Genomic DNA, 24,324 nt, shown 5'->3' with positions numbered 1-24,324 from the left:
AGTCTTAAAAGATGATGCTGTGAAAGTGCTGCACTCCTTATGGCAGCAAATTTGGAAAATGCAACAGTGGCCACAGGATTTGAAAAGGTTAGTTTACATTCCAATCCTGAAGAAGGGTAATGCCAAGGAATGTTCAAACTATTGCACAGTTGCACTCATTTCACTTGCTAGCAAGGTCATGCTCAAGATCCTACAAGCTAGGCTTCAGCAGTACATGGATAGAGAACTACCAGAAGTACAAGCTGGGTTTCAAAGAGGTAGAGGAACTAGAGATCAAACTGCCAACATTTGCTGGATTATGGAGAAAGCAAGGGAGTACCAGAGAAACATCTATGCTAAAGCCTTTGATTGTGTGGATCACAACATACTGTGGCAAGTCCTTAAAGAGATGGGAGTACCAGACCACCTTACATGTCTCCTGAGGAACCTGTTTAAGGGTCAAGAAGTGACAGAACCTGATATGAAACAACTGATTGGTTTAGCATAGGAAAAGGAGTACGACAAGGATGTATATTGTCACCCAGCTTATTTAATTTATATGCAGAGTACATTATGCGAAATGTCGGCCTGGATGAATCACAAGCTGGAATTAAGATTGCCAGGAAAAACAACAACAACCTCAGATATGCAGACGGTATCACTCTAATAGCAGAAAGTGAAGAGGACCTAAAGAGCTTCTTGCTGAAAGTGAAAGAGGAGAGCGCAAAAGTTGGCTTGAAAGTCAACATAAAAAACCGAAGATCATGGCATCCAGCCCCATGGAAGTCATGGAAGCAGTGTCAGAATTCATGTTCCTAGGATCCAAGATCACTGCAGACAGTGACTGCAGCCATGAAATTAGAAGACACCTGCTCCTTGGGAGGAAAGGTATGGCAAACCTAGACAGCATAATAAAAAGTAGAGACATCACCCTGCCATTAAAAGTCTGTATGGTCAAAGCAATGGTATTCCCAATAGTAATGTATGGCTGCGAGAGTTGGACTATAAGGAAGGTCGAGTGCCGAAGAATAGATGCTTTTGAATTATGGTGCTGGAGAAGACTCTTGAGAGTCCCTTGGACTGCCAGGAGATCAAATTGGTCAATCCTAAAAGAAATCAACCCTGACTGTTCCTTGGAAGGCCAGATACTGAAGCGCAAATACTTTGGCCACCAAATGAGAAGGGAGCACTCACTGGAGAAGACCGTGATGCTGGGTAGATTGAAGGTAACAGAAGAAGGGAATGGCAAAGGATGAGATGGTTAGACAGTGTTATCGATGCAATGAACATGAAATTGAGCAAACTCCAGAGGACAGTGGAAGACAGGAGGGCTGGGTGTGATGTGGTCCATGGGGTTGCTAAGAGTCGGACTCGACTGTGTGACTTAACAACAACAACAACAACAAAGTGAAATATGAAAACTGGGAGTAGAAACAACATTGGGGTGAGGAAGTGAGGGAGTTTCTGTAAGATGGCAGCACATCTCCTTAGTTTAGTTTTTTTTAAAAAAATTCTGTACTGCCTTTCCACCGGAAATCAAACCTGACTGTTCCCTGGAAGGCCAGATAATGAAACTGAAGCTCAAATACTTTGGCCACCAAATGAGAAGGGAGCACTCACTGGAGAAGACCCTGATGCTGGGAAAGATTGAAGGTCAAAGAAGACGGGGACGGCAAAGGATGAGATGGTTGGACAGTGTCATCGACGCAACGAACATGAAATTGAGCCAACTTCAGAGGACAGCGGAAGACAGGAGGGCCTGGCGGGAGCTGGTCCATGGGGTCACAAAGAGTCGGACTCGACTGTGCGACTGAACAACAACAAATATATAAAATAATTCAGTAAAAATGTGTAAACACCCAAACCCTCACAACGCCGCAAACAGGGAAGAGGGCCAGTAGCAGTTATTGGGATTATGCCAATCCAAACAAAAAAGTCTTCACTCACGGGTAGAAGACAGCGATGGGAACAGGTGACATGCTCTGGGGAGGGAGTTCCAAAGTTTTGGCACCATGACCAAGAATGCCCTTTCTCAGGTTGCTGCCTGTCTAGCTTCAGATGGCAGGGGCATCCAAAACAGGGCCTTCAAAGATGATCAGAATGGATGGGTACATAAATATGGATGAAGGTGATTCTTAAGGCATACTGGCCCAAGGTCATATGGGGCTTTAATAGTCAGTCCCAGAACCTTGAATTGGGCCCAGGAGCCAATGGGAACTCAGTGTAGATGGAACAGGACAGGAGCGATATGGTCCCTGTGACCCACTCCAGTCAACATTCTGTACGAACTGTAGCTTTCAGACAGTCTTCAAGGACAGCGCCATGTAGAGAGCAGTGCATTAATCTAATGTAGATGTTACTGGGGCCATGCACTGCAGTGAGGATATCTTTCCTGCGCAGGTAGGGCTGCTGCTGGGTTACCCACTGAAGCGTGTTGAAAGGGAACCCTAGCCACAGCTGCACATGTTTATCCAACAGGATGCCCTGTTGGATATTTACTCTGTTGAGACAGGAATGTTAGGGAGATGGAAGGGCTGCCATGTAAATACCCCCCACTCAGACGTATCCAGATCACAGACCAGGAGATGGAAATGCTGTGTCCTCTGTAAACCTGCTTCAGGAAAATGTGCAAAACTGTGTATGTATGGGAGCACTCCATCAGTGTTGTAATATTAATATTATTCTGCCCATGTTACATCTCTTGGGTCACATAGCAATCTGTTCTAATATGAGACTGTGTGGTGATGGAATCAGAGAGCTGGAGGCGTTCTGTCTGGAAGATCAATGGAAGAGAAATTGAACAAGTTAAATCTTTTAGATACTTGGGTATTCTCTTTCATTATAATCTAAAATGGTCCATGCATCAGGAACATTCTCTTAGCTTAGCTAAGAATAAGATGGCTGCTATAACCCATTTTCACTATCAAAAAGGTAACCAATTTGTCCCGGCTGCCCTACGAATTTTTCAGGCTACAGTGATTCCCCAGTTACTGTATGGGGTTCCTGTGTGGATTCAGGACCTTAATAAAATGGTTGAACAAGGTAATGCAGTCTTTCTGCGTCGTATTCTTGGCATTCCCAACTCGGTTAGTTATTCTACTTTGTGTGCTGAGTTGGGTCTCTATACCATAGAATCTAGAGCTTGGATTGCTACCAACAAATATTGGTTACATCTTTATTTTCCACCTTCTCCAAATAGTCTTATCACTTTTCTAACTGCTGATACGTATGTTTCTAAATGGTCCCAATTAATAAGGGAGAAAATTAATTCTTTAGGTATTGACTTAGACTCCCTGGTTAATTCCAGTGAAACCTATATATTCCAAATAATTCAAAGGAGAATTCAGGATATTGACTTACAATGAATAAAAGCTGGAACAGAGGGGACTTGTCCCCCCCCCCTCGCTCCCTAGATCTTGCTTTCCCACAAAACTCTATGGCTCAGTACTTTTCAAGCCTAACAATCCATTCTCAACGCAGAGCATTTATGCTGGCCAGATTCAATATATTTCCTTCGGCCGTGGTCACAGGGAGATACAAGGGCATCCCCTATGAGGCAAGATTCTGCAGATGTCTTAGCAAAGAACCTGACTCTGTTGAGCATATCCTCTTAAACTGCCCGCTGTTTACTCAGGTACGTTCACACTTGATTAGCCCTCTCCTTCAACTCTCTAAGGCTGTGACCAATAGAGGTATTGAATTCTTACTAGCGGATAAAAACCCTGAAGTTACTGAGCAGGTGGCAGAGTTCCTGGCAAATGTACTTAGGGGCTAAGAAAAAGAGGAAAGAAAAGAGGGAAGAGGAAAGGAGGTGGAGAGTGAGCGAGAGAGATAAGGTGTATCTATGATCCCTCTCCAGATAGTTAAGTTTCTTGCTGCAACTGTTTTAATTACTCTGATACTCGAGATTATTGTTCCGAACTTTTATCACCTTGCCCTATTATTATTACTATATACAATGTTACAAATCGCTGTACTCTGTTTCTATTTGTTGGCTTATGGGCTGATTTGTACTGTTTTCTTTTTATCTTTATTGTTATGCCAATAAAGGTTATTGGAATTGGAATTGGAATCAGAGAGCAATATTGTGAGTATGTATGCTTGCAACAGCTGCACTTCTGGTATATCTGCGGCTGAAACAACCTTTAATTTTTGCACATTTTAGTGTTTTACAACGGCTGGTTCTTAGGGCTTACGTTAAAAGGTCTTCAAACTTCAGAGGCGCGATACAATTTGCTTTTTAATGCAGATTTTCATAGAGTGTTGTTCCTGTCTGACAGATAACGGTGGTGGGTTTGGGAAAACATCCAGCTTCATTGCCTTCTAGAACTACAAAGTGCCACAAATTGGCAGGATATGATTACGTAGGACAGGTATTAACAGCGGAGAGGTCAGAAGCTGGGAACCTCAGGTGTCAAAAAGTGCTTTAAGAGATGAGAGTTTGTGCTGTGGAAATAACAATTTTGGTAGAGGCTTGGGTGGGAGAGGTTTTGACCAATAGTTGATGGTGAAGGTATTATAGTTACTTCAAAAATATTATTTGTAGTGTATAATTACTGTGCATGCTATGTAAACTGTTCTAATGGATGTATTGATTTAAAGCTTGCAGTAACTGGGCTATTATTAAAAACCGATGGCTGTGTGTCTGCCCATGGGGATGGGAACAAATTGCTTAAGTGGAGCAGTACACAGAATGGGTGTTTGTTCCTTAATGAAATTTACCACACAGGAAGAAGTGGCTGCTGTTTTAAGACAGCAGAGCATCATTTGAAGTTTTGTTTGTGGGATTTTGGATAATCTTTGATAGTCATTTTACTCAACCTTGGAATTGGTATGTTTGTTGAATGCAGAGACTTATCATTTGTTGCTGTCTTCTGGGTTATAAAATCTGGCTTAAGTCTTCATGATACTTACTGACCTGGTGAAGTACACCTCTGGGCATTGAAAACCAGAATGCCCTTCAGATAAGCAAGTGTGAAGGAGGTGATTACAAATTCTAGCTTTTGCACCATGTACTGTTGTTGTGTCATGTGGTGAGGTACTTAACTGTAAGATAGAATTGGCTCTTAAGGTTTTATGTACTCTTGCTCTTCCCTTCATTGGTTCCAGTTGTCCCTTTGTGTATAAAGCCAAGGCAGAAGATATGTCAGGAACGGAAGAAAGATACGTACACACACACACACACACACACACACACACACACACACTTACTTACTTACTTACTTACAGCATTTCTAACCGCACCAGTGGGGACCCAAAGTGTCTTATATCATTTCCCTCTCCTCCATTTTATCCTTACAACAACCCTGTGAGGTAGGTTAGGCTGACAGTGACTGGCCCAAGATCACCCAGTTAAGCTTCCATACCAGAGTGGTGACTTGAACCTGGGTCTCCCAGATTCTAGTCTGATGCTAATCACCATAGCACACTGCATGATGATTACTCTGAATATGCAAGGCAGGATGAGTTCAGAACTAATTGCAAATTTGTGACTGCTCTTCCACTACTGGATGCTATGAGTTTCTTTCTGGCTTTTCTTCCTGTTTCACCTGCATCTTGGGAATTCCAACAGCCACTGATCTAAACATGCAACAGAATTTGGTGGAAATGATGCAATGAGGTTATGAGGTGGTAGGGCCGTAGCCAAGAATTTTCGTTTTGTGGGGCAATTTTTTTTCTTGTGGGGCACCCATTATGCTTATACTTAAAAATAATAAATAACTGGGGAGTGGAGGCTGAGGAGCACACAGGGTTTGGGGAGGGTAGGGACTTTAATGGGATATAATGGGGATCTCCAGCCAACCACCTGGAGATTAGCAATCACATGAGAGAGAGATTGGCTTCCCCCACCATCACCCCCCTGACCATGGAAAGTTATGGGAGAGAGAGAGATTGGCTTCCCCACCACCATCACCATGCCTTCTCTCTCTCTCTCTCTCTCTCTTTCCTTTCCCAGCCCCCCTTCCAGCAGGGGGAGGCTGGGGAAGGAAAGGAAAACTGCACTGCTGCTTCTGGTCAGTTTCACTCTCCTTCTTCCAGCTGTTAAACCTAACAGCATCCCCAGAATGAAACTGACCAGAAGATGACTCCACCAATGGGGACCCAAAGAGGCTTATATCATTTCCCCCCAGTCTGGCATCAAGTGTGGGGGGGCAGGGTTCATGGGGGGGCTCCACCCCAAAATGCCCCACTGTGGCTATGGCCCTGTGAGGTGGTAGAATGGCTGGTTCACCACTATAGATTGTAGGTGGGGAAAACATCATTTTTAGTGTTCTTGTGTGTGTGTGTGTGTGTGTGTATAAAACGAAACAAGGCACCCTTCCTAAAGGTAGACAGTGACCACAGCAAGCAGAATGCTGGACTGGGGGGGGGGAAACCCCAATTGTATTCAGGAGGGAAAAATCGAGAAATGTTGAGCAAAATTAAAATATAGACACTACTTACTACTTTTTGTCTGTCTGCCTTATTTTGCTGCTTTAACAATATAAAATGCGTAATTTATAACTTGGTTATCATATAAAATTGTACTGCCTGGCATATTTATGAAATGTAAAAGTATAAATGCCTTGAGCATAGCCAGTACTTGAGAGAAAGAAAGTTGCAACATAAATGTTCCCTGAAAACTTCCAGTTCTCCTGCTGGAGAAAAAATGGGAAAGTATTGGGAAGGGAGACAGAAAAGACACCCCTCTCCTTCATATGTAGCCATATGGGACAGGACCAATGCTCCCTCTAAGCTGTGGAGTCTTGTGAGCAAAAAATTTACTTTGTAAGCCAATGGCATTAAAGTTGTGAGCGAGTGATTTGGCTACTGCATAAATTAGTTTGTTCTGGAGCCATCCTTCCTGAGATAAGACAAAAATGTGTGAGCAGGAGCCTAAAAAACTGTGAGCTAGCTCACACTAACTCAGCTTAGAGGGAACACTGGACAGGACCTTTTCTATAATCGTCCCTGTTCCTTGGATGAATCCACCTTGCAGTTTTCTTGATGCATTTTAATATTGGGGCTAAAGCAAAACACTGTAGGAGAGCATTTGAGCTCCTTAAGGAAAAGTTCTTGCTGCTGATCTTTTGTCTTTCTATTTGCTGCTTTTTGCCACTTCCTGCTTTTGCTGTAGCTTGATGATTTTTATTTTGTAATTTGTTAGGATTGTGTTTAAGATGGGGGAGGGGAGGTTAAAGGCTTGCATAAGCCAAAAGGAGACATGATGACTGGAAAATGTGCTGCTGCAGTTGCACAGATAGCATTCAACTATCTTGATGTTCAGTCTGGTCCATGCTTTGTTTCCCCACACAATTGCAGGCATGAACATGGAAGGGGTGTGCTCAGCATGCTTTCAGTGAAGGGGGAAATCCATCCTTCAGACTAGTCAGAGTGCTTTCAGGTCAAGAGTGTTTGTGATAACCAGGCATAATGATTTGACATATCCTTATATTCACGAGACTGACAGGGATTTTTTTAAGGCTCTGCGCTCATCCCTTCAGTCCAAGTGGCAGACAGAGAAATGAGATTGTAGTGGGTAGTCCATCTGGTCAGCAAGACTAATTGTTACTCGATAACTGTGTAACAAGTTGGTACCTCTTTTCTTGCAAAACCTATATTGTTGAGCCTTCTGGAAAGCTGTTGTGTTTCCTGTCAGGCTCAGAGACCAAGGACACTTGCCTTGAATGTCTTTATGAAGATATGCAAGTCTCTTGACGGTCAGTGTCATGCTTCTTTTCTATCTTGTTTGCTCATTTTAGCACTCCTTCAAAGGGTAGCAGAATTGGAAAAGATTAATGCTGAATTTCTGCGCACAAAACAGCAACTTGAGCAAGAATTTAATCAAAAGAGGGCGAAATTTAAAGAGCTGTACCTGGCGAAGGAAGGTAAGCTTTAGGTTATCTGGAATGATGTCATTGTTGGTTCTTAATGTGAGCCCTAATGTGTCAGAATGTTAACTGGGTGACAGGAAGTTTTTTATACCAAATACGGTTTCTTGCATTGTGTGTCATGAAAGCTTTTCAAACCTCAGGGTCCAAAATGAGTCGCTGTTTGAGTGTGAAATAACATAGACCACAGTAACTTAAAATGGGGATAACGTTCAATGCTCGTGGTCTGTGTATGTGTCACAAAACCGAACACCTGCCAATTAGACTGATTTATCTGGTTACATACACAGCTATGTTTAGCTTGGCCTTTTAATGCACGAGTTTGGAGAACACCTCTGGAAGCGACGACTGATGTCTGGAAACAATGTTGTTATCCCAAAGTCTCAACTGTGAGTGAATGGTCCCATTTATTTGGATTCTTAAAAAAACCATGACGACCTGGGAATGCCTGCCTTGTTTTTTGTGCAAACTGCATTATCAAAGCCCGTGGGAACGCAGTTGAAGAACACTTTGCTTGTAATGAAAATCTGGCTTTTAAAAGGTGTGAGACCAGACCCAAACTCTGATGCCTTAATCAGTAAAACCCAAACCAGTTATGAACCACATCAGGAGAGATTAAGGCTGTACAAGCTCTGAGCTGCAGCAGTGAGGACGGCCTAGACATTGAAATCCTGAACAGATTAGAGAAGATGCTGCTTAAATAGATTCTTGAAATGGGCCTTCGTAATTCTTGAAGCCATCTGAAGCACCATATTAATGGAGATAATTGTTCTAATGATGATCAAAATGTGTGCTTTTCTCTGTTTTTATATTATTTTGTGCTTTACCTTCTCTGAACTATCAGAAGTTCAAGGAAGAATCATAGAATCACAGAGTTGGAAGGGGCCATACAGGCCATCTAGTCCAACCCCCTGTTCAATGCAGGATCAGCCTGGAGAATCCCTGACAAATGTTTGCACAGCCGCTGCTTAAAGACTGCCAGTGAGGGGGAGCTCACCACCTCCCTATGTAGCTGATTCCACTGTTGAACCACTCTTACTGTAAAAAAGGTTTTCCTGATATTCAGCTGGGACCTTCCCACCCTTAATTTAAACCCATGATTGCAAGTCCTGTCCTCTGCTGACAACAGGAACAGCTCCCTGCCCTCCTTTAAGTGAAAGCCCTTTAAATTCTTAAAGAGAGCACTCATGACCCCCCTCAGCCGCCTCTTCTCCAAGCTAAACGTTCCCAAGTCCCTCAGCCTTTCCTCATAGGGCTTGTTCTCCAGGCCTCTGATCATCCTCATCACTGTCCTCTGCACCTGCTCTATTCTGTCCACAGTCTTTTTGAAGTGAGGCCTCCAGAACTGCACACAATACTTAAGGTGCCGCCTGACCAATGCAGTGTACAGTGGGACTATGACATCTTGTGCTTTGGATGTTATGCCTCTGTTGATACACCCCAAGATCGCATTAGTCTTTTTTGTCGCTGCTTCACACTGGCTGCTCATATTTAACTTATGGTCCACCTGTACCCCAAGATCTTGTTCACACACACTGCTACTCAGAAGTATTCCCCCCATCCAGTATATGTGTTCCTCATTTTTGTTACCCAGATGTAGAACTTGGCACTTACCCTTGTTAAATTGCATCTTGTTCATTGTTGCCCACTTTTCCAGTGTGTTCAGATCTCGTTGAATTCTATATCTACTTGTGTGTTTGCTGCTCCTCCCAATTTGGTGTCATCTGCAAATTTAATGAGTAGCCCCTTCACACCCTAATCCAGATCATTTATAAAAATATTGAAAAGTACCGGGTCCAGAACCAAGTCCTGTGGCACCCCACTGGACACCTCCCTCCATTCAGATGAAATGCCATTGACAACTACTCTTTGAGTGTGGTTCTCCAATCAATTCCCTGTCCACCAAACTATCCTAGAGTCCAGTCCATAGTCCTCTAGTTTACCCATCAGAACATTATGGGGAACCCTGTCAAAAGCTTTACTGAAATCCAGGTAAACAACATCAACAGCAATCCCTCGATCCAGTAAACTTGTCAGTCAATCAAAGAAGGAAATGAGGTTGGTCTGGCAGGACCTGTTGGGGACAAATCCATGCTGACTTCTCCGGATCACCAAGTCCTTTAGATGCTCACATATTGATCCCTTTAAAATCTGCTCCAGTTACTCACAATTATTAAACACTATTTGGACGAAATCAAAGGCCATACAGGAAAGTTGGCATAAGGATTGTGCTTCTACCTTTACAGATGAGCAATGGAAAAAGATATGGTCAAACAGTATACTCCATAGTAGATCAGTCAATTTGAAACTACTGTAATATAAACTCTATGCTAGGTGGTATTTAACCCCCGTTAGCCTTTTTAAAAGCAAATTTAAATATACACCACTCTGTTGGAAACAATGTGGGGGAAATGGTACATTGTTACATTGTTGGTTTTCATGTTTGAAATTGGTAGTTTTTTGGACTAAAGTTCTAAAAGAAATAAAAAATATTACAGGATATGAGATCCCATTTACTCCAGCTTCCGTTTTTCTTCATTACTGGCCAGAATTACATCTCAGTAATCAAACTGAAGAGATAATATCAATCAGGGGTCGTTTCGTAGAAAAAGAGCTAGGGGAACTCGACCATCTTGAACTTTTAAAATGAACTGTAGAGCACCATTTTAGTTTGTATTTATTGAGGTTTTAATGTGATCTATGTTTTATTTCCGGCGTTGCCGCTTGTTTGCCGCCCTGGGCCATATGGGTAGGGCGGGATATAAATTCCAAAATAAATAAATAAATAAAAAATATTAGCATATGCCACACCCCCTGACATCAGGGGCCCAGCGGTGGACCTGCAAGGCCGGCGGGAGTGCGAGGAAGCCCCGCCAAGGCCCTCCCTGGCCCCAGGCAGGCAGGGGTGGGGAGAGGCGGGGAGGAAGCAACTTACCCTCCCTCTTCTCCTTACTCCTCCTGGCTGAATGAGGGCCAGAAGCGGGGCAGCCGGAAGCAGGGGCGGGGCTTCGTCGTGTGCCCCGCCCCCCGCACCTCACCTGAGGGAACTGCGATCCCCGCCATCCCCCTGAATCGACCTCTGATATCAGTTTTATTAATGTCGGCAAAAATATTAATTGCTCTTAATTGGAAAACTATTACAATTCCGACACTAACGCAATGGAAGTCTAAAGTATGGGATAATATAATCTCATATAAAATCTCTATGCAATTAGCCTTAAATGACAAACACAACTTTGTTACCGGATTTACTGAAGAATGGTTTGTATTTTTTGAGTATATAAATTCCAATCAGTCCCAAAGTTTCAAGATACCGAAAAAGTATAGACTATGTGTTTTATTAAACTGTTTTTGTAAGGTTGAATTGATTATATACCGGACTGTATAGCGGGTTTTATGTATTGCAACAAATTGTATCTTATGTCAAGCTCTCTGTTTAATGTTTTATGTGAATTTATCTATGTTTAATAAAAAAAAAATCAATAAAATAAAATCTGCTCCAGTATCTTTCCTGGGACAGAGGTCAGACTGACTGGCCTCTACTTTCCCGGGTCAGCCCTCCTCCCTTTTTTGAAAATTGGGATAACATCTGCCCTCCTCCAGTGTTGTGGCATGTCTCATCCTCCCAAGAGGTCTGGAAGGTGACGGACAAAGGCTTTGCAAGCTCCCTAGAAAGTTCTTTGAGCACTCTTGGCTCAAAGCCTTCATTGTGTCTGTTTCTGTAGTTTAAAAGGTAAAGGTTCCCTTGCTCGAAAGCCAGTCGAATCCGACTCTAGGGTTGCGGTGCTCATCTCCGTTTCAAAGCCAAAGAGCTAGCACTGTCCGAAGACGTTTCCGTGGTCATGTGGCCGGCATGACTAAACACTAAGGCGTACGGAACGCTGTTACCTTCCCACCGAAGTGGTACCTATTTATCTACTTGCAATTTCTTGCTTTTGAACTGCTAGGTTGGCAGGAGCTGGAACTAGAGACGGGAGCTCACTCCGTCATGCGGCACACTCGGGTCTCCAACAGCTGAACTACCGACCTTCCACAGCCTGCAGTTCAGCGTCTTAACCACTTGAGCCACCGCAGCTCCTTTTCTGTAGTTTAGGAGGAGATTAAGCTGTGTGGCAGTGATGCGAAAGTACAATTTTAGAAAAAATTATTTCAGAATCTGGAGCACCACTGAGGCCCAAAGTGAATTTTATTGCCTTTTGTGTGGTAGAGGCATAACTGAAGTGCCAGTGATTCTGTTGGTTAAATAAAGCAGTAAACTCAGTGCAGAGAGCACGCTCGTTGTCAGGATCTCCGTCGAACTGGGATTGGGAACCAATCATACAGGCTGTTTAGGGTTCTGTTTCACCGATCTCTCCTGCATTACCACCTGGCCATTACGTGCCATGCTATTAAGTGGACACACTTTGTATTTTATTTTATTTCAGAGGATCTGAAAAGGCAAAATGCAACTTTGCAGGCAACCCAGGATGACCTTGAGCAACTGCGGACACAGCTTATGGATGCCCAGGCTGAAATGGAGAACATTAAAGCCATCGCGACAGTGTCTGAAAACACAAAGCAGGAAGCTATCGATGAGGTGAAGAAGCAATGGCAGGAAGAGGTTGCTTCGCTGCAGGCTATAATGAAAGGTAGGGCTGTGAAGGAAGTGGGCTAACTGCTGCACGCACACACACACAAAGTTCTATGTTTAGTGATGCCGTAGTTGGTTAATCTGTGGTTAGCTGCTCCTAAACCACATGCTTCATACAGTTTTTGTAAGACAGTAGGTGAATGGAGGCAGTATGTTAAGTAAAGTCGGAGGGTTCGCCTTGCATGGTACTTGAGGTAGTTTTTCAGCAGATCTTTCTTTTTATTTTCAATCCCAAACTGTATTTTACTTTAACATTTCTTTCTCCTTCAGCAGTCTTTTGGGACCAGTGTCAGAAGGAAGGGAATTTGGAGAAGGGGCCAAGTCAGTATTCATCACCACTTTGGCACTGAGGAGCTTTCCAGAGTATTATGTAATTCTTGAGTGCTGTTCTGGGGGCAGCATTTGTATCTCTGCCTCTTAAGCAGTGGAATATTTCTGCAGACTTTGTGGCTTGGATTTGAAATGCTACTTTTCAAGTGAAAGGCATTGTCTTTCATTTACTGCTATGAGCATAAGAAAGGAAGCGGGCCCACCTTCTGCACACTTGTGTGTGATCTTTGGGACCAAGTTGTTGTGATCTCTGTTAATTTCCTCTCTGTAATGGATTGTGCGTGTGTGCGTGCATATGTGTGTGTGTGTGAGAGAGAGAGAGCGAGAGAGAGACCAACTGAAGCAAGAGACAGGCAAGCACACTCAGTGATCTGAAATACGTGTACGTGGCAAAAGAAAGAAACTTCCATATGGGAAACATAGAGAGAAACGTCTTCTGATGAAATACTTGTAACAAGGGATAACAGTTGGCTGTTTTGTGAGTAGAAGAAATTAGATTCTTACTGGACTATGGAAAAGCTCATCTGCAAAATATTGTGGGACTGCCTGTTACCCTATCACTATGCTAGGTGTCTGTCTCAGAATGTAGAGTGGGATAGATTAAGTTGTCGTCATTGCCATGACTTTCATTGGCATTCGTGCCATAAGGGTGGATTATTTGGTGCTGGGACCTGCAGCTGACTGATCGGCTTGATTGATCAAACACAAAGATGTGCCGCTTCCCATTAATTGGACAAAGAAGTTTTTAAAAGGACTTTCAATATAAAAATTGATAAAAATTCAGATGGCAGGTACTATTTTAGAGATTCCCCTTTTACCATTGCATGGAAGGGAATGTTTCTTGTAAGACAACGTCTGCTCTGATGTGCACATACCCTCAAAACAGTGAGAGTTAATAAGATGCAGGGGTTAAGTGCTGGACAAGAACCCAGAAGATTCAGGTCCAGAGCCTCACTTGCCATGAAACTCACGGGGTGATCTTGGGCCAGTCACGTTCTCTCAACTAACTTGTTTCACAGGATTGTTGCAAGGGTAAAATGGAGGAGGGGAGAGAAATATGCATGCCGCCCTGAGCTCCTTGTAAGGGAAAGGGGGGTAAAAATGAAATAAATACAATAGGAAATGAAAAATGTGTTTTTCCACCTTCAAAGATACTTTTATTCATGTGCAACAGAATCACAGAGCTGGAAGGGGCCATACAGGCCATCTAGTCCAACCCCCTGTTCAGTGCAGGATCAGCCTAGAGCACCCCTGATAAGTGTTTGTCCAGCTGCTGCTTAATAGAATCAGTTAAAATCGATTCAGTTAATTGACTAATATTTCTTTAATCACACGACAGCCTTAGTTGCATAAGTGACAGATGTGTAGACATTTTGGCCTTAAGCATTTTGAAGAAATCAGAGTACAGTATATATAAAACATTCTTCAGAGGTTTTTACTTATGTCACACAGCAGTGGCCATTATGGTACATTTGTTGGCATGGAGCTGTTTTAAACTAACATCTTGCTTTGATAATTCATTATTTGTTTAGCTATACTGCCTCAAGCTAGGGGAACAGTTGTGGGTTAAACTTACCATAGCATAGCTGGATAACTTGAATCCTGCACATTGACTTGGGAATAGGGTTGCCAGGTCCGCCTTGGACACGGGCAGGATGGGTGTGGGTGAGGGGTAGGATTGCCAGATCCAGACTGGGAAACTCCTGACGATCTGGGGGTGGAGCCTGGGGGAGGACAGGGGCCTCAGTGGGGTACAATGCCACATCCACCCTCCAAAGCATCCATTTCCTCCAGGAGAAAATGGAGATGAGCTGTAATTCTAGGAGATCCCTGGATTCCACGTGAAGTCTGGCATCCCTGCTTGGAATCTTGTTCCACTGATTCCCAGAGTTTCTGGTTCACCTAAGTGTGTTTTAGGGCCAAATAAGCTGAAACACGGAAGGAACTCCTGGCACAGAGCTTGTACGTGCCCTTCCTCTCCTTACAAGGATAAGTGAAGTTTCAAAGTAATGTTTTAAATTACAAAAGAGTTGTGGGAATAGACAAGATGTAATCCTCTCTCCTAGTGACCTTTCTCCAATCTTCAAAACAACCACTTGGGGCTATTAATAAGCTTTTCGAAAACAAAACAAAAACAGAGCAAAACCCAGGAATTCCTAATCGTGGTTCTTTTACATCTCCTCTGCTGTGTCCCTAAGACCTCAACCCGAGACACCTGGTAGCTTTTTAATGAGCTTGTTGCCTACTGAAGTGGCTGGGGGATGAAAGAGTGATTTGCAACTTATTTATCATTGTAATTAAACAGAAACTGTCCGTGACTATGAACGCCAGTTTCATCACAGGCTGGAGAAAGAGCGAGCTCAGTGGAACCAGTACCGGGAGAACATGGAAAGAGAAATAGTGGAGCTGAGGAGACGGCTTTCAGAAGGTCAGGAAGAGGAAAATCTTGAAAATGAAATGAAGAAGGTAGGCCCGAAATATATTCTAAATTTAAAAAAAGGGGTTTGTATTCAGTTGTTTTTTTTACTGGAGTCCTCAAAGCTGGTGACAGCATTTATAATACTACAAAATTTGTTTGTTTGTTTGTTTATTTATACCTCTACAGGGTGGTGACTGCCTACCAGCACCCCGGGCTAGTTGTCATCCGGCTTCCTTCCGCGGCTTCAGATATTGGCATCCTGGTGCCCTTTCTGGAGCCGATCTTCCCCGAGCAGCTTCTTCCGGCAGGTCTCATCTTGGCGCGTGGCTCTGTGTTGGCTGCAGTTCTGGCTACTGTCCACAGGTGGCTCTGCCGCGCTGCACCGCACGTCACCACGCTATCCAAGGCTCCACTTTCTCCGGGCTCCGCCTCCGATGTTGCTCCACCGGGTCGCCAGGAACTGCTCCGCCGCCATCGTTGCCGCCGCCGCTGCCGAGCCCTTTACCTCACAAGGAGGAGGGGTGCCCCCTGCCACCTAGGGCAGGTACCCACTTTATCTACTTGCATTTATGATGCTTTCGAACCGCTGGGTGGACGAGAGCTGAGACTTCCTCTGAGGTGGAGGACATCTTGGTGGGTGATTTCCACCATCCACTCAGGGAGGCCGGAACAACTTTTTCCTCCTTCCTGTCTCTGCTGTGGGAGTCACCCGCCTTTCAGATCTTTTCCTGACCCATCAGGGATAGAGATGTAAAATTTCCGGAAATTTTGAAGCTCAGAAAAAACCCCGTTTCCCCCCCATTTTTTTCAGAAAAAAATGGAAATTTTCGGAAAAATTGAAAAAATGCTACATTAGCATTTCTTTTGTCTTTTCTAGATTGAAAGTCATTCTGTTACTTTAGGAACATAAAATATGACTATGGACATTTTTACTTGGCATGAAATTATCACAACTAGCATATTAAAAATATAGTGTATCCAAACAATTATTACAAACAGAATACCCACCCACATGCAAAAACAAAACTGAAACTTTTTTATTTTCTTCTGACAGTCGCACCTCCTAAAGAAAGAAATGCATCTTGTTCTTGCATTGGAGAGTTCAGTTTGTAACCTAGGACTTGCTTGTCCTCAGTGCACAGAAATTAGATCAATCTGATACCATATATATATTTTTAAAAAATGATTTGGAAAATATTTGAACACCTTGTCTTAAAATATTTTATTCATCACGTTAAAATAAAACGTTCCATAATCAATTTTTTTCTTTTCTTTTATTTTTTCAATTTTTCAGAAAAAAACAAAAAGGCTTCAGGAAAAAACCGGAAAAAACCTGTTTTTCCCCCGAATTTTTCCGGTTTTTTCCCGGGCCTTCACATCTCTAATCAGGGAGAGCAGTTAGAGAGCAGGCTGTCCTACTTCTACTTTCTATTTCACTTCTCTGATTAACTCTTAATTTTTTCCATTGCTTTTACTGGATTTTACTTCCTACTGGCTCTCCTTTCCTTACTTGACTCCTTACTTCAGTAAAGACAGCTCCTTAAAGGAGCGGCAAACCAGTTTGAATCGTCGGCTTGCATAGTGCGTCTTTTCGCCACTGAAGCTATGAATCATTGGGAGGATAGCAACGGCTTCCTCTCTGGAGCAGAGTTGGAGGCTCTGCTCATGGGAGAAGTAGGAGAGTCCTTGGATCTGGCAGGCACTGATCCTAACAGGGCTGCCTTGGCTGCGATGGATCAGACGCCCGAACAGGAGCCGAAAAAGCACTGCCTTCAGAAAACAGCTCCTGAGTACTCGGCCCACTCAAATCTGCTGGTTATGAGCGGTGGCCATTTTGATCACGCCAAAGGAGACTGTGAAGACGATCCCATTGCCTCCAGAAGCCAGTTGGGTGTGGGAACCAGCAAGAACGATCAGGAATCTCCAATTCAAGTCTCCACAGAGCTGGCAAACGATCGTGGGGGGCCAACAGAAGGGCAACATACTCACCCATGGGCCTTTTAATTTCCCTCCAGAGTTATTCTCACCAATTCAATAGACCATGAGGGAAGAGGTTGAGAATATCTGCTATCAGGGAAGCCTTAGATCAGACAAGGCTTTATCCAGCCCTCCCTCCTCCCCCCACCAGGCACAGGAGCTCAGGAGGAGCCCCATTGATTAAAGAAGGCTTTAAATGGCCAACTAAAGCAACACAGAAGGATTCAACCAACAGGAAAAGAGGGAGAGATACTCCACTACAGGGACCCAGTCATTCTTCAGAGAGCGACATAGATTGCAGGAAGGAGGGAGAATTCTTCTCTGACAAGGAAGAAGAAAATGTTGAGGTCCCTGAACCTTCCGTAGCTCTCAAGAAATCAATCTTCCATCTTTCTGTCTGAACCCCAGTCACCCGAGGGAAAAGAAATGGCACACACTTGATGTCAGGAGAGCCCTGAAGGCGTTCATATGCAGATCAAAATACATCAGGAAAACAGATGCCCTGTATTTCTGTTTCGCTTTTGAACATGGGGAATAAAATGTCTAAGTCTGCCATCAACAAGGCTTGTATACAAGCTCCACAAGCTAGATGTGCCACATGCAATCACAGCTCATTCAAGTGAGGAGCGCAGCAACCAACACAGGATTTGCTAGACACGCCACAGTGGAAGAAGTGTGCAAGGCGGCAATGTGGTTATCCATATCGACATTTATAAGGCACTATAAGATAAGCACCTACCATTTGGCCAATGCTGCCTTTGACAGAAGAGCGCTTCAGCATATTCTAGACTCTGAAGATGATGACCCACCCAGGATATGAGGACACTGCTGTGGGAGGTCACACCAAGATGTCCTCCGACTCAGAGGGAAAACGGACCACTGGATACTTACTTTGAGAAAAGGAGGACATCTTGTCCCTCCCAAGTAATCGTCAATCAGTCAGTCAATCTTGACTGTTCTACACTTAACTGTTCTTACTTGTCTTATGTTAATGTTATACATTACCTGTTTTATCCAATTGTGGAGTATAGAGTAGCTTAACTGCTTTCAGAGTTGCCAGAACTGAAGGGTGGGTGACTCCCACAGCAGAGACAAGAAGGGGAAAAAAGTGATTCCTGCCTCCCTGAGTGGATGGTGTGAATCACCCCACCATGTCCTCCTTTCCTCAGAGGAGAAGGACCCTTCACGGTAAGTATCCAATGGTCCGATCACAGATGATCCCATGAGAAAGAGATGTGAATGTTGAAGAAAGCAGCAAAGATTAAAAACAGAATTTTATAACACTGAACTAAAAAAACCTAAAAAAATCTGAGAACCTAAACAAGCAAGTAGACACAAAATCCAACCTCCCACTCATGGAAAACATTTTGTTCCTTGAAATGTGTGGTAAGGGAGAGGTAGATCTCTGAATTTATCCAGGAGCAGGCTTTCGATGGGGCTTTGCCTGTCTGCATCCATCTTCTGGGCTTTGTTACGAGGAAAATATACAGCACTAATGTGTCACTCAGTTCTTCCTAATGAGAAGGGTTTTTAAAAATGGCTTGAGCAGGTGTCTGCCCTCTCTTTAGCTGCTTCCACACTCAAGTTTCCCCCCGTCTGCCTTGGATTCCAAACTAGACTAATTTTTTTTGGGGGGGGGGACAGGGGGACGGACTTTTCACATGGCATCATGCTGTGATTGTCACTTCTACCGTTTCGGAAAGAATGCATCCATATGCATTACCACACAATCTAGAATGAATGCTGTACGTTTTCCTACCCTGGAGAGGTCCCACCTGCTGGGTTACTTTGGGCCAGTCACAGATCTCTCAGAACTCTCTCAGCCCCACCTTACCTCACAAGGTGCCTTTTGTGGGGAGAGGAAGGGAAGGCAATTGTAAGCTGCTTTGAGACTCCTTAAGGTAGAGAAAAGCAGGGTATAAAAACCTTCTCTTCTTCTTCAACTTTTTGTTGGTGCCATCTTCCCACTATTTCCCCCACACACACCATGCCATTGGAAGGTTTTTTGAGTTTTTTTTAAAAAGATCAGTAATTGCTGAAGAACTGTAGTGATCTATTGCCTCTATTTAACGTTTTAATAGAATAATCCATACTTCTGTAGTGCACACATGAACAAAAGGACAAAAAAGAGGTGGTAAAGTCGCCATCACAGCTATGACTACCATGACTCAAGAGCCAATGCAGGAAAAAGATGGAGGAAAGTACACACATGTGGGAACTGTGCCACCAACATGCAAGGCCTTTGCATTTTCACAAGTGATCAAAGTGATGTAAAGAATCCTTGATATGTGCAAAGCAGCCTTTCATGAGCTTACAGATTCAAGTTTCAAGACAGAAAAGGGCTCACTTCTAATTAGATGAGCTTGTGTCTCCTACTTGTTTTCTGTGTCGATTACAAAATACCGCCCTTCAAAGCGGGCACCTCCTTTAACTGAGGGGCGGAATGCTAACCACATCCTTTGATAAGCCTCTCTAAACTAAAAGTAGATGATCCACTCTAAATGAAAAGTAGATGGTCCATTTTGTTTGCTTTCTTATTCTGTGGTGTCATTTATTCCTTCTTTTTCCAACATATGCCACCTGAGGTCCTTTAATAGGAAGTGCCAGGAGTTGAACCTGAAAGCTTCTGATTGCAGCAAACATGCTCCAGTACTTGCTGTTTCTTATCTGTAAATGCTTACTTGTAAAGTAGCCCTATCTGTGGCTGCTAGGCATGAGAGCCATGCACATGTAACTTCTGTGTTCAGAGGCCATATACCTTTTTGACAACATGAGAGAGATTCACTCTCCTTGGAAGTTTGTAAGACCAGCTAACTAGGCCATCAGCCTGGCCCCCCAAGTGGCAGTTTTTTTAAACCTTTGGTAGATTGTATGATGGCACTAGCTGGAAACAAAGCCTTCTTACTTCACACCAGAAATGTGGAAGGTCTGGTTGTCGGTGGTGGAAAGTGCCATCAAGTTGCAGCTGACTTATGGCGACCCTATAGGGCAGGGGTGTCAAACTCATTTGTTATGAGGGCCGGAACTGACATAAATGAGACCTTGTTGGGCTGGGCCATGTGTGTCATAAAATGTAATACCAGGTAGCAGAGATATAACTTTATAAAGGACACAGACAAACACAATTAAAGATTTTTTAAACTTTAAACATGCTTAAACCAGTAGCACTCTTGCAATATGTTGTCTATTTAACGGTCTCTGATAACTGATTCCTCTTGCTCTGAATTATTGCATCAAAATGTCTGTGCTGCAGCAATCTTGAGTATGCTGTTCAGGTGTGTATCTGTAAGCTGCAAACCCTACTTTTGATTTATTGACAGTCATTACAGAAATCTCATGCTCAGTGTTCTAAGCCTAGGACCCTAGGACTCAGGGGGGGAAATGAAATGGCTGGGCATTGCGAGCTTTTGTACATAAGCTGCTTCATGTGGTGGTTAAGAACATGAGAAGGCATCCTGACACAGACTGAGGGCTATGTGTTTGTCTACAAAACGTCTTCCCCAGAGAAATAACTACAACTTTCTACAAAGGAAATGTGCTGGGTGAACTTGGTCTGGACACACACACTCTCAGCCTAATCCACTTCACTGGCTTGTTGTTGTTATACCTCCTCTGCTTTCTTACTGAGAAAGACTGGATCATGAGGGCATGAATACAGTTAAAAGGGGGAGGGAACTGAGTTGCACCCAGGAGAGCCCTGGCATAAAGAATCCAACAAAACACACACACACTGTAGCAAGGCACACAAAAGTTCATACCATGAACAAAACTTCGTTGGTCTTAAAGGTGCCTGGTATTTCTCCCGTGCAATTGAGGGAGCCCAGCAAAGCAAGTTCTCCCTCCCTCCCTTCAGGGAGGCGCTTCAGCCAGTTGAAGGAAACAAAGGCTTCCCTTTGTCTCCTGCAGCCTGGCCAGGAAGCAAGCTCTGGCTGTTCCCCCCCCCCAGGGGGGGGAGGAGGGGGAAAAGCCTCAGCCAGTTCTTTACCAGACTCTCTTAATCACACAGGAGAGGCTTGCCTATCTGTCTCTCCTGTGTGACTGAGAGAGACTGATAAAGCAAGCTGTGACGTGGCAGCAGCAGAACTGGAAAATGAAGCAGGAAACAGCCAAGTCCTTGCGGCCCTCCAATTGGGGCCCTCCGAGGGCCTGGTCCGGCCCGCGGGCCACATGTTTGACACCCCTGCTGTAGGGTTTTCAAGGCAAGAGAAGTTCAAAGGTGGTTTTCCGTTGCCTGCACCTGTGTAACAACCCCGGCTTTCCTTGGTGGTTTCCTATCTAGATACTAACCAGGGCCGACCCTGCTTAGCTTCCAAGATCTGACAAGATTGAGCTAGCCTGAGCCAACCTTTGTCAGGAAGATGTGTTTACCCATCAACAAGTAACTCTAGATGTCTCTGTGGATCAGAGGCAGCTCTACCCTGAGGCAATACGAGGAGCTCCCCCCTCATTTTGGTGGTATGTTTGGGTGATTTTAAGGATTGTGATGAGGGATGCAGACAAATGTGATCCATGAGGCACAGTCCACTGAGAAAGTTTCATGTGTGCAGCCATGTTAGTCTGTAAAAGTGGTCCAAAATTGAGTCCCGTGGGAACTTAAAGACCAGCAAATTTTTTCAGGGTGTTCAGCTTTCACAAATCATTTTTCAGAAACCCAGTATCTGACCAAGTCAGCTTTGAGTCACGAAAGTTTATGTCCCGGAAGGTTGTGTTGATCTTTAATGTGCTACTGGACTCAATCAGCTGACTGATTCTCCTGCAGAACTTGTTCCCTCTATGCTGTGTTAGTGTGAGCTAGCTCACAGTTTTTTAGCCTCCGGCTCACACATTTTTGTCTTAGCTCAGGAAGGATGGCTCCAGAGTCAACTAATTTATGCAGTAGCTAAATCGCTTGCTCACAACTTTAATGCCAATAGCTTACAAAGTAGAATTTTTGCTCACTAGACTCCACAGCTTAGAGGGAGCATTGGATCATCAAAATGAACAGGGTCTGTAAAAGAGTATGATAGCTCTTGTTGATTTCAGTGAGCTTTTGTGCTGGAGGACTTACCAATAGGCAGTATCCCTTGTTAATTAGGGGAAGGTTATAGATTTTTCAGCTGACCTGACATCCAGATTTCCTTTTTCTGCGTCTAATGTTGTATGCCTTACATATCCTTATCAATGCAACCTGAGAATGAGTGCTTTGTAGTTGATAGAATCATTTCGTTGAGGTATGTATAAAAATTTTATGTAAGCTGATTATACAAACACTGTATGTGGTTTAATAGTGATATATTTTTAGTCCTGGGGTGCAGGTGACATAAAATACTTGCTTTTGGAATCTGTTACACTTAAGCCATTGTTCTAATTTTACACTAAGTGCGGCTGTAGTCAAGCACATTTAAGGGGTTTTTTTTGTTTTGCTTTTTGATGTGGTGAGAGGCTTGTTGTTTAGGCTTCTCTCTAGATAAAAATGATGGTATCGATTTAAGGCATTTAGAAAGCTGGAAGCAGTTTCCCAGAATATGTCATCTGCTTAAAAGGCCATAACATTTCACTTCAAAAACATTTTCTTTCTTTTCTTTTTTTTTTTTGCAACAGTGCAGTTCAGGCTACTGTTTGCATTTATGTTCTTGGCGCATCACAAATATTGGTAGACAATGGCTGACTCGGTTGTAAAAAGTAACTGGAAAGAGATAATATAAAGATGTTTGCATGTTCTTGAATTTATCAGTTTACTGAATGGGAATGTCTCTTGTTTTCAGTGCATTACTAGAGGGGGTGTGAATGCCTCTCTTTCCGTTAGCCCTAGTCAGGGGAAATATGGGTACAGTATGGATGCCTCATTTCCCCCTCCCGTTATGGATAATAGCAACTCTCTCCCTTCCCCTAGCAGCTATTGGAGAAATGGCAAACTGTTACCCAGCCCTTGCACCACAATCTAAATTGGAGGTCCCCTGCAGCTGCTTTTTACTCTTAAAAAAGTACATCAGGAAATGGTCATAAATCTCCTCTGTCTTGTCTAGCTGCTCCATCAATTTTTGGCATTAAAGCATTATAAAAATTGGTTTCCTTCCCATCTTTGAAGAAAATACAATATGGTGTACAAAGATCCTGTAATAAAGTATATCCAGGCACATGAATAGCAGAGCCTGCATACAGCTACAGTGATGTCTTCACAGTGAGGTAGAGTAGGGTGATAAATTAAACTTTTCTAGGTTTTTGGGTACCTCCCCTCCCAGGAGGTATGGATATTGCTCTAAGCTGGGACCCATAAGTTGAACAATTTCCCCCGAATCTCCTCTTTCAGGATACTGTTACACCCACTTTTCCCTCTCCCGTCTGTTTTCAGTGTTTTCCTTAATTGCCATGTAACTGCCCTCTACATTCAAGGGCAGCGAGTATGCTCAGTCTTCCTTAAGCCATGTTTGAGGTTTTTAAAACTACTTTAACTTGACAAAGTATTTTCCCGAGGGGACTGTCAAACATGCACAAATATCTGTCTTATCTGTGGGTGGTAGCCTCAGTTTGTTTTCAGTCATTCAACCAATATGTGCTGGAAGGTGCCGGTGGTTGATTATTTTTACCATCTTAATGATATGATGCTGAAAACAGGTTGCCAGAGCTGATGGAGCAAACTTGTGCTGTGGGCTACATCTTTATCTAGCCTTTTGACAATAATCCAGTAATCTGTAGCTAACTGGTTTGAGGTTGGTTACCTGTTGCATTTCAGGACGAGATGGTGCTAAAGCTCAGAGAAGTGTTGATTTATTGCATCATTTCATGTTGTTGACTTCAGGCTCAAGAAGATGCCGAGAAGCTTCGTTCGGTCGTGATGCCCATGGAGAAGGAGATTGCAACTTTAAAGGAGAAACTGACAGAGGCGGAAGAAAGGATAAAGGAGCTGGAGGCCTTCAAGGTGGGCAGCGGTGAATTTTAAGACTGTTCCTAGTAAGGATGTGCATCATAGTTTATCAGGGCCATCTGTCTTCTTCCTGGAAGTCAGCTGATCTTGCAAAGAGAGTTTGGATTTGTTCTGTGATGTTCTTGAGTATCCTTCATATTATGTCTGTGAAGCATGAATTCAATCAATGACACACTTACCAAACTTAAGCATAAGAAAATGTATGGGAGAAATA

At 43.5% G+C, this 24,324-nt stretch overlaps 1 protein-coding gene across 1 annotated transcript in view; it reads left to right on the top strand.

Moving 5' to 3' along the window:
* The first annotated feature begins 7,726 nt into the window (after positions 1 to 7,726).
* Positions 7,727 to 24,324, top strand: part of RABEP1 (rabaptin, RAB GTPase binding effector protein 1) — a 61,149-nt gene continuing 44,551 nt past the window's right edge. Inside the window, exons 1-4 of the mRNA XM_015408043.1 lie at positions 7,727 to 7,847; positions 12,275 to 12,478; positions 15,116 to 15,276; positions 23,985 to 24,104. Of these exons, the coding sequence (XP_015263529.1) occupies positions 12,346 to 12,478; positions 15,116 to 15,276; positions 23,985 to 24,104 (414 nt within the window). The 5' untranslated portion in view covers positions 7,727 to 7,847; positions 12,275 to 12,345. The remainder of the gene's footprint in view (positions 7,848 to 12,274; positions 12,479 to 15,115; positions 15,277 to 23,984; positions 24,105 to 24,324) is intronic.

This window comes from Gekko japonicus, unplaced genomic scaffold (assembly GCF_001447785.1).
Source record: "Gekko japonicus isolate JY-2015 unplaced genomic scaffold, Gekko_japonicus_V1.1 scaffold1, whole genome shotgun sequence".
In the NCBI taxonomy this organism is placed as follows: Eukaryota; Metazoa; Chordata; class Lepidosauria; order Squamata; family Gekkonidae; genus Gekko; species Gekko japonicus.
Note: the sequence above shows the minus strand (reverse complement) of the source record. Positions and strands in the feature narration are given on the sequence as shown.